The 10,732-nt window shown below is 46.3% G+C and overlaps 1 protein-coding gene across 1 annotated transcript; it reads left to right on the forward strand.

The window, feature by feature from the left end:
* Positions 1 to 24: 24 nt before the first annotated feature.
* DRG1 (developmentally regulated GTP binding protein 1) lies at positions 25 to 9,958 on the forward strand. The gene is made up of 9 exons (XM_082203376.1): positions 25 to 173; positions 1,941 to 2,064; positions 3,052 to 3,227; positions 3,927 to 3,996; positions 4,345 to 4,514; positions 5,075 to 5,205; positions 5,750 to 5,917; positions 7,251 to 7,373; positions 9,839 to 9,958. Exons 1-9 carry the CDS (start codon positions 132 to 134, stop codon positions 9,936 to 9,938), a joined length of 1,104 nt encoding a protein of 367 aa, XP_082059502.1. The 5' UTR covers positions 25 to 131; the 3' UTR covers positions 9,939 to 9,958.
* Positions 9,959 to 10,732: the final 774 nt, after the last annotated feature.

Below are 10,732 nucleotides of genomic sequence, written 5' to 3' on the forward strand. Positions count from 1 at the left end.
CACTCCGCACGCGCCCCCCTGCCGGGCTTTTGTTAGAAGTCTCGCGAGAACCTGTCCTTTGGGCGCATGCGCCGTGCCACAGGCCTGGGGAGAGCCGTCCGTGAGGCACCGCTGCCGCCGCCACCGCCATCATGAGCACGACGTTGGCCAAGATCGCCGAGATAGAGGCCGAGGTAACCCCCAACCAGCGGCGACTGAAAGGCTCCTCGGCTCTCTCTGTGGGGCCCCAACCAGCGGCTCCGCCCCGCCCAACTGGGCTGTGGAGGAGTCGTGGTCGCGGCTCGGTAGAGCCTCCGTACACTGCGGCAGTCTATCTGCTGGGGGTCAGCAATGCGGGAGGCTGGTAGAAGCTTGCTGGACTGAGGTCGAATAGTATTCATGACCCCCATCCTGGTGCTTTCCAGATGTTCCTGGAGTGCAGCTCCCATCCTTATCGCTGAGCATTGCCGTGTTGGCTGATGGGATTCGGAGTCCCCAGCAGTACCTGGGAGACACCATGTTGGGCAAGGCTGGAGCCCAGGGGAGGGAGATACAGTGGTACCTCGGGTTAAGTACAGTGGTACCTCGGGTTACATATGCTTCAGGTTACAGACGCCGCTAACCCAGAAATATTACCTCAGGTTAAGAACTTTGCTTCAGGATGAGAACAGAAATCGGGCTGCGGCAGCAGCAGGAGGCCCCATTAGCTAAAGTGGTGCTTCAGGTTAAGAACAGTTTCAGGTTAAGAACGGACCTCCGGAACGAATTAAGTACTTAACCTGAGGTACCACTGAACTTAATTCATTCCGGAGGTCTGCTCTTAACCTGAAACTGTTCTTAACCTAAAGTACCACTTTAGCTAATGGGGCCTCCCGCTGCCGCCACGCCACCGAAGCCCAATTTCTGTTTTTAACCTGAAGCACTATTTCTGGGTTAGCGGAGTGTGTAACCTGAAGCATATGTAACCTAAAGCGTATGTAACCCGAGGTACCACTGTACTTATTTGTTTTGTGCGTGAGCCCCCCCCCCCCCGCTTTCCACCCTTGTATCTGTTTGTTTATGCTCTGAGACTCCTTACGCCCTGCCTAAGGGTATGTAAAATTAATAAATAAATAGGAATAAAGAGCACTGGCCCTGCCTGGTGCTAAGGGTTGCTGAATGAAGTTGGAGGCTGGTGGGCTTGTGTCTTCTGAGCACAATACAGACAGGCCTCCTTGCCCCAATAAAAAAACGGATAGCTGTGACTTAGGTGGCTTGTGAAGAGCCATTGCTGGATGGAGCCCGTAGGAGACGCAACACCAGGTTGGCTCGGTGTTCTTCAAACTTGGGTCTCCAGCTGTTGTTGCAGTACAACTCCCATCATCCCTAGCTAGCAGGACCAGCGGTCAGGGATGATGGGAATTGTAGTCCAACAACAGCTGGGGACCAAAGTTTGCAAAACACTGGGCCTTAGACAAACCCAAGGAGGAGACAGCAGAGGAGGGATCTATCCCAGCTATAGCCTGCAACCACTAGTAGTTAAGGCTGAAAGTGTGCAGCTCACACAGTGTCACCCAGGAAGCTTCATGGCCAAGCCAGGATTTGAACCTCGATCATCCTAGTTCTAGTCCAATCCTCAGGAAAACAATAATTGTCTTGTTTGACACCTATCTTCTGTTTCAAGTTAAGCCTTGAAAACTGCCGCCCCTGCCACCCCTCCTTCTGCCTTTGTCCAAGTTTCCTACAGATTAGGAACAACCCTCTGTAGTTCTTCTGATGGGACAGATACTCTTCCTGTCTCTCTTGCATGATTTGCAGACAACTCCTCACTCCTTTAAATCTCTTCTGTGGCAGGGAAGTGACCTGTGCCCTTCAATGTAATATGCAAGACTTTGGATCAAGGTTGGTGTCACCAATCTTTCCCATAAAAGTCCTGGGCTTGTGCAGCCCTCCCTGAGCTTTGTCTTCTCCCCACTCCACAGATGGCCCGCACGCAGAAGAATAAGGCCACAGCTCACCATCTGGGGCTGTTGAAGGCACGTCTGGCCAAACTGCGCCGAGAGCTCATCACCCCGAAGGGAGGTGGAGGGGGTGGTCCAGGAGAAGGTATGCACAGTATTCCAAGAGGATGGAAATGAGTGACTCAATCCTCAAGTTGAAGTTGGAGATGGAGCTGTTTTCCTCTCGTTAGCAGAAAAAAGAATATACAAAGTACACCAAAAATATGTGCACTTGCTTTGGAAATTATACAGAATTTATTATTTAAGATGCTGACTGTAAACTGCTGAGGTAGTGACTAGGAAGGGTAGTGACTGGTTTGAGCACTTCTGCCTACTGTCCCCCCATGCATGTTTATTCAGATGTTGAACATCTGAAGGTGGCTTATAGTTCAGGATTATATGTACACTTGGTGTCATATGCTTTTCCTCCCCTCTCCTCCTCTGGTGATGTAATACAGATTTTGCTTTAGTTTTCAGTTGGCCACAGTTGCACACTGCGCCTGAGCCCTAAATCATAACTGTGTGTGAATCCTAAACATAGTTAGTCTTAACTATGGTTCACTGTTGAAGTCTTCATAAACCATAGTTGGCTTGTTTCAGTAAACTGTTGGTGAGAGTAACCCCAGTTTGGACATAAGACTAAACTTCAGTTTGTTAAAAACACAAGCAAAGTTTCTGATCTCCTTGCAGCCATATTTGATCAGGAGTTGGGCTGGTGGGAAGTTGCAGGGATTTAAAGTCTTCTCACGTAATGCTAAACCATATGCCAGTGTAGCATCTGATTGGGACCTGTATTTATTATGGATGAGCAAGACTTTGAGGCTCTGATGTTTAAATAAAACCTGTTAATAAATCCTATGGGCAGATAAAAATATTTCTCTGATAGGATACCAAATCTATCTCAGGCTGAAGGTATCATCCAAGGGGGCCCAGCCTGGCTTGCTGCGATGACTCTTCTCTGGCTTTCTCCAGAGGTCTTCTCCCCTCCCTTTTCATGCTCCAACTTCCTGGAGGGGCCTGGCACAATGAAGGGGCAAGTGTAGCCCATCTCTTCTGCAGCCTGTCAGTAACAGTACTGATTTCTGCATTGAAGGTTTTGATGTTGCAAAGACTGGCGATGCCCGAATTGGTTTTGTGGGCTTCCCATCCGTGGGGAAATCCACTTTGCTGAGCAACCTTGCTGGAGTCTACTCGGAGGTCGCTGCCTATGAGTTCACCACGCTGACCACGGTGCCTGGTGTGATTCGATACAAAGGAGCAAAAATACAGGTGAGCTCTCTAGATCTGGGGTGGGAGTGTATGTGAAGGATGGAATATCTGAAATATGTATGAAGGGCCATTTCCCCCCAGTACATTTCTGGTCTAGGTGGGGAGATTTTTCCTTTTGTTTAATTAAAACTCAGTCTGTACATAAAAGTGGATCTGCTTATTACGATGGTATCAGCTGACTTTTCCAAAGTCAAGCCCTCTAGCATAGTATATTCTAGCTATACCAGGAACAGCTTAAGAGGATGCTCTCCAGGGATAGTGAACTACAACTCCCATCAGCCCCAGCCAGCAACAAAAAAATTCTAGAGGGCACCATCATGGCCACTCCTGATCTACACTGTTTGGCAGCAGATCTCCTGGAGATGCTTATGATGGTATCACCTTTTGTCATTAGATGTACAGGCACAAAGAGTGACAAATATATAAGAGTTAAATGGCAATGGAATGCAAAAGTACAGTCCCTGACACTTTGATTAGAGCTTAAATGTAGGCAAAACAGAGCAGTAGTAATTGGTGACAGATTTCCTCAGCAGCGCTAAGATTATTGTGTTATTTCCTGTCAAGGAACAGGAAACCATTGCCTCTATTCAGACTCAAGAGAATGAAGCTGATCAGTATTGTTAAAATGTTTCTGCTGGTGGATTCTGGCTTGCTGATTTCTATATAATGGATTTCTTTCCTCTTCCTTAAACGCTACAGCTTCTGGATCTTCCAGGAATTATTGAGGGTGCAAAAGACGGGAAAGGTCGTGGTCGCCAGGTCATTGCAGGTGAGGTTGTTGCTCCAGTATCAGAAATCCTTCTCTGCCCTATCCATCTTTTTGTGCTTTTGGGTAGGGGGAATCTTTACAGATATCTTTCTTGTCATTTGATATGTTTTGTTCACTGTGTTGTATTTTGTGAATGTTTCGTCTCCATATAAAATAGAGGTTTGACTTTTTCCAGCTTCCTTTGCTTGCACCTGATTTGAAGAGCAGAATTTATAAGGCATTCTGGCTTGGAGAAGCAGATTACAAAACAGGAGTGAGAAGTGCTTGGCACAGGATGCAACTCTTTCTTCCCAACCTCTTTGAAGAGGCCAAGCGAGCGTCTTTTTTAATCCTTTTCTTTCTTCTCAGTTGCTCGAACCTGCAACCTTATTCTGATAGTCCTGGATGTCCTGAAGCCCCTGGGACACAAGAAGATAATTGAGAATGAGCTTGAGGGCTTTGGGATTCGACTGAACAGCAAACCTCCCAACATTGGCTTTAAGAAGAAGGACAAAGGAGGCATCAATCTCACAGCCACCGTAAGCAGGCCTGGGCAGAAAGTGTGTGCGCCTCCTGCCTTGTCACTGTGACAAGGAGAGAGTTCTTTGGATAATCTGAACGCTCTTCTGGCTGTGCCTGAGTAGTTTTGGAAGAGAGCTATTTATTTAATTACATTTATCTGGGGACAATCCTTGCTGATCTGGACAAGGATCCCACGGCTTTGAATGAGGCCTCATTTTGACATAGATTTATTTGTGAGAACAGTAAGAGACTTTTCCTTGTTGCAATGGAAAGGGAAGTATGCTGTGCCATTAGCTGCTGGAATATGGCTAGTTGTACAGAGATGAGAGTCTCATCTGTTGCTCCACCCATTTTTGCCTCTGCCTCTGGCTCTGCCCATCACTGACATGAAGCCCTCTGGCTGAGAAAGGATCTTCAGATCTGTAGAGCTGCGACTTACTCACTAATTTGGTTACCACAAGCAAAGATCAGAAGCTTCTTCAAATAGCTCTTATGGAATAATAGCAAACCCAAATCTGGGTTCTTCAGAGTTACTCACCTCCTAAATATCTGAATGGTTCTTTTGTTCTTCCATTAGTGCCCACAGAGTGAGCTGGATACTGAAACTGTGAAGAGCATCTTGGCGGAGTATAAAATTCACAATGCTGATGTCACGCTGCGTAGTGATGTTACTGCAGACGACCTCATCGATGTGGTTGAAGGAAACAGGTAGTGTGGTGGGACTTGTGAATCAGACTGATTGATGAGGTTTACTAGGCTGTTGGGATTGTTTATACTGTGTCGCAGATGCCTTTCAAATTCTTCAGGGAATCAAAATCCAGTGTGTGTTATATATATTGTGCAAAGCAAGCACTTTTATCATTATGAATGCAGGCTGTTTGGGATGTGCTGGGGGGTTGTGTTGTGGGTTTTGTACTTTTGGAAATCCACTCTTGAGGAGGGTCTGATTTGTGAGGAGGCCGCCTGCCCTCCCACTAGATTCCAGTATCAAGGAGCTGTATAATTGCTCTTTTAACTGCTGAAAGGTGTGGAATAGTTTTCTCAATGGAAGACCAAGAGCGCAGGATGGTCTTCTTTGTTTTGGGACACTGGAACAAGTGCCAGATCTTCGTGGACACATGTGGGCACAGTAGTTATTCCAAAATACACCTGTCTTGTAACCATGATCATTCAGGAGGGACAGTAGAGAGTAATCACTAGTTTTTTAAAAAAATAAATGTGTGTTGTCAGTGATAATTATTCACTCTTACAGAGTTTACATCCCATGCATTTACGTGCTGAACAAAATTGACCAGATCTCCCTTGAGGAACTAGACATAATTTACAAAGTGCCTCACTGTGTTCCAATCTCTGCTCACCACCGGTGGAACTTTGATGACCTCTTGGAGAAGATCTGGGACTACCTAAAACTTGTGCGAATGTGAGTCAAGTGTTTTGCATTGTCCAGGCTGAAAGCATCTCTGGTTCCCATTCACTTAGAAATCTGCAGCTGCCTTTCCTTCCCCACTGTCCTGGTTTGAGCTGGTTGACTTGCAGGCTGGTCTTTGAAGTTGGCTTCTCTTCCTGCTTTCTTGCTGTAATGGTGTTCTGTCCCATGGTGCCACATGTAAGCCCTAAAATAGCTTTGGACAGTTGTCAACAAAACCTTTGTACAATTTGGCATCATTGCAGTTTTCTATGACAATATAAATGTGGTAGGGTGATGCCTTCAACAAAGAGAATGGCCATTCATCGGGAATGGTGGGAATTGTGGAGGACCACAGATGGGCCACTCCGGACTTTAAGGGCATTTTCAGTGCAAAAAAATGATAACTTTATGCACATTGAAAACAACAACAACAACAACAGTTTATTGTTATTTATACCCCGCCCATCTGGCTGGGCTTCCCTGACATCAAGAAGAGTAGGCTAAGATCTTTCTCAGTTCTCTGTGTGCTGGGAATACTTTTTTATTTTTATTTTGGTACAGATGAGCGTTTCCTTGTGCTATCCCACCACTTGAATTCTGAAGCACTACAGTCCAGACACAAGGATTTATCTCATCTGTTTTCTGCCTTCTACAACCTCGTGCTTCTCCAGCTGTTTTGGGCAGCAGCTCTAGCCAGCGGCTAGGGATTATGGGAGTTGGAAATCTAAAAACATCTGGATGGCACCAGGTTGGAGAAAAGTATTCTAGAGGGTATGACCTGAACCAGTGGGTTCAAAGTACAAGAAAGAATTTCGATAAAACAGTAGGAAGAACTTTATGTCAGCACAAGTTATTTGGAACAGCTCGCTTTAATGGTGATGGGGGACTCCCCTGCACTGGAGCTTTTAAGCAGAGGCAGGCTGGCTGGCTTCCTGTCAGGGATGCTGCAGTAGTGGGTGTCCTGCATTAGAAGAGTGTTGGGCGAGATGACCTCTGTAGTCTGTTCCAGCTCTATAATTCTGCAGACTATTACACACCCCTCCTTTCTGCCAAAGGAGCCCAATGTGGCAAACACAAATAATAAAGGCGATTAAAAACATCTGAAAACAATTTTAATACAGCTGCAAACTGGGAGAGATCTCTTTTTAAAAGGCTTGTTGGAAAAGGAAGGTCTTTGAGAGGCGCCAAAAAGACAATGGAGATGGCCTCTTCCTAGTATTCAAGGCGACGGAGGCCTTAGATGATGAATCTTTGCCCTGGGTAGAAGGGAAACCTTGTTTGAAATGTATCTGTGTTTTAACATGCTGTAGCATCTCCTTTTGATGAATCTAAATTTAAATTGCAGTTACACAAAGCCCAAAGGGCAGCTACCAGATTACAGCTCTCCCGTAGTCTTGCCTTACTCTCGGACCACAGTGGAGGATTTCTGCATGAAGATCCACAAAAACCTGATTAAAGAGTTTAAATAGTAAGTACGGCCTACAAAGCAGCCAATTTTCTCCCGCAGTCCTTGTAATGTCACAGCACCAGGCGACAAAAACATTGACTGAAGCTTCCTTTCAAACAGAAAATGACTAGGCATTGGGAGGTTCAGCATTTCTGTGGGAAATTAACTGTAGTCTTTTGTCTGATCGTTTTTCTATTCTCCTTGTAGTCTTAGACAGCCTCGAAAGCACTGGGTCACAAGTACATGGCTTTTCATTCAGTTTTGCAAAAAAAACCCCAAGCCTTTGAAGGATATTTCTCATAGTACTATCATTGTGATGGAACAACTTGTACTTTATAATTGAAAAGTGCATCAAAGGGCAGGGAAGCCGTTGCAGTAGAAGGGAAGAAACAGTTCTTGGTAGTGGAAGATAAATTGCCCTACTGAATCAGAAAATAGATGGTTACAATGACATGCTACATGGCGCTACCTCAAATACTGTTTGGAAGCTCAAGCTCATGGATAGGCAAACTAAGGCCTGGGCACTGGATCTGGCCCAATCATCTTCTAGATCCAGCTCGTGGACAGTCCAGGAATCAGTGTGTTTTTACATGAGTAGAATGTGTGCATTTATTTAAAATGCATCTCTGGGTTATTTGTGGGACATAGGAATTCGTTCATCCCCCCCCCCCCGAAAAATATAGTCCGGCCCCCCACAAGGTCTGAGGGACAGTGGATGGGCCCCCTGCTGAAAATGTTTGCTGACCCCTGCTCTAGCTGCTGCTGGGCTCTGGAGTAGCATGCAAAATCCAAATCATGTTATTCTCTGTGAATTGCTCTGGCTGCCAATTCTGAGCAAGGTTTTGATACCGACTTACAGGGTTCCAGAAATGTCTGAGGCCCCCAGATGCTAGATGGGACACATCTGTTGGTATCTCCCAGGCCACCAGTTGAGATCTTTGGAGTAGGCTTCTGCCATTTTGGGCAAATAATAATAATAATTAATAATAAATAAATAAATAAATTGTGCCCCGTCCACCTGGCTGGGTTTCCCCAGCCACTCTGGGAGGCTTCCAACAAAGATGCAAAATACATTAAAATGTCACACATTAAAAACGTCCCTGAACAGGGCTGCCTTCAGATGTCTTCTAAATGTCAGGTAGTTGTTTATCTCTTTGACATCTGATGGGAGGGCGTTCCACAGGGCGGGCGCCACTACTGAGAAGGCCCTCTGCCTGGTTCCCTGTAGCTTTGCTTCTCGCAATGAGGGAACCACCAGAAGGCCCTCAGCCCTGGACCTCAGCGTCTGGGCAGAACGATGGGGGTGGAGACGCTCCTTCAGGTATAATGGGCTGAGTCTGTTTAGGGCTTTAAAGGTCAACACCAACACTTTGAATTGAGCTCGGAAACGTACTGGGAGCCAATGTAGGTCTTTCAAGGCCGGTGTTATGTGGTTTTGGCGGCCACCCCCAGTCACCAGTCTAGCTGCCGCGTTCTGGATTAGTTGTAGTTTCTGGGTTACCTTCTAAGGTAGCCCCACGTAGAGCGCATTGCAGTAGTCCAAGTGAGAGATAACTAGAGCATGCACCACTCTGGCGAGACAGTCTCCTGGCAGGTAGGGTCTCAGCCTGCGTACCAGATGGAGCTGGTAGACAGCTGCCCTGGAAACAGAATTGACCTGCGCCTCCATGGACAGCTGAGTCCAAAATGACTCCTAGGCTGTGCTCCTGGTCCTTCAGGGGCACAGTTAACCCATTCAGGACAAGGGAGTCCTCCACACCCACCCGCCCACCTCCTGTCCCCCAAAAACAGTACTTCTGTCTTGTCAGGATTCAACCTCAATCCATTAGCCGCCATCCATCCTCCAACAGCCTCCAGGCACTCACACAGGACCTTCACTGGTTCTGATTTGAAAGAGAGGTAGAGCTGGGTATCATCTGCATATTGATGGACACCCAGTCCAAACCCCTGATGATCTCTTCCCAGTGGCTTCATGTAGATGTTAAAAAGCATGGGGGAAGAGGATGGAACCCTGAGGCACCCCACAAGTGAGGGCCCAGGGGTCTGAACACTCACCCCCCGCCACCACTTTCTGGACACTGCCCAGGAGGAAGGAGTGGAACCACTGTATAACAGTGCCCCCAGCCTATGCAGGGCATCCTTCAATTTATGAAATTTCCTGTTAGTGAAGACGTGTCAGGTGTCATTATCACTTGTTCTGTCATTTCCTGAAGGTAGGCTGATCATGTCTGTTTGGATATATTATCTTACTGCTGCTTTGTAGTGGTTTTTTAATAGCCAAAACTATTTTATAAGTGCTTTGTTTGCTGCTTGTTTTATATTTTATTTGTGAGGCACTCAAGAGAATTAAAGAATAGCTGCCAAGAGAGAGATTAGTGAGATTCTCTGACCTGTAGAGTATCTGAATTTCTGAGGAAGCCTCACTGCTGCTGGTCTATGTAAACTGTGGAAGTGTAGTGTCTCAACTAAACGCTTTTCTTTTTCAGTGCACTTGTGTGGGGCTCATCGGTCAAGCACAACCCACAGAAAGTTGGAAAGGATCATACCTTGGAGGATGAAGATGTCATTCAGATAGTGAAGAAATAAAAAGCTCGACTGGGCAATTAGTCATGACTCCTTCTCCTCAGTGACTGTTCAAAAGCTTGTTCTATTGCCGGATGGTTGAATATGTGTGTGTGCTCATTCCTATCTTAATCCTCCTAGGAAAGTCAGGTGTATTAGCCATGGGAGCAATGAAAATCTGTTTACTGTGTGAGGCCTTGGTCTCTATTGCTGTTTTGACTGACTGCACAGCCTCACACTGGGGCAGGGGGAAGCTAACCTGTGGCTCCTCCCCACCCACAGCTAGACTAGCTCCAAGCAGCCAGCCTGGCAAGGGGAAAGCACAGCCCAACAGCTGGAGGTCCACAGCTTCCCCATCCTTCCTGTAGTGTAGATAAAACATACAAGGAAGAAAATGTGCAAGCCTTCTGCTTTGCTTTGTGCATGAGAGGCATACAAAACTAGCATTCTTGTCATTATATGCTTGTGTAAATAAAGCATGCAGATAAAAACTTGAATATTAATTCCAGAATGGTGCTCATGCCTGGAACTTAAACACAGTGTATGTGTATAACAAGCTTTTGCGAGTAAGGGTTAAGAGCTTTGCTTTTTTCCACCTCACTCTTCCCCCGAGGATTTTAAGACTGGCACCTCTCATTGCTGTTTGAAATCCCTGGAAATGTTTTCTTCAAGCTTTTCCAAAATTGACACAGCTTTGTACAAAAGGCGTCTCTGGTATACCAGTGATGATAACTGCCTATGGAAAACCCCACACATCACGTGTGTGCAAGAGCCCATTCCTGCTCCCCACTGAATGTGGCATTTAAATACAAGAGTTG

The sequence above is a fragment of the Podarcis vaucheri genome (assembly GCF_965113315.1).
Source record: "Podarcis vaucheri genome assembly, chromosome: 16".
Taxonomy (NCBI): domain Eukaryota; kingdom Metazoa; phylum Chordata; class Lepidosauria; order Squamata; family Lacertidae; genus Podarcis; species Podarcis vaucheri.

Bases quoted from the DNA above. Each gene is read 5' to 3' on its own strand.
- DRG1 (XM_082203376.1), top strand. From the start codon at position 132: ATGAGCACGACGTTGGCCAAGATCGCCGAGATAGAGGCCGAG. The intron at 4,515-5,074 runs GTAAGCAGGCCT...TTCTTCCATTAG, and splicing joins GCATCAATCTCACAGCCACC to TGCCCACAGAGTGAGCTGGA. The intron at 5,918-7,250 runs GTGAGTCAAGTG...TTTAAATTGCAG, and splicing joins TACCTAAAACTTGTGCGAAT to TTACACAAAGCCCAAAGGGC.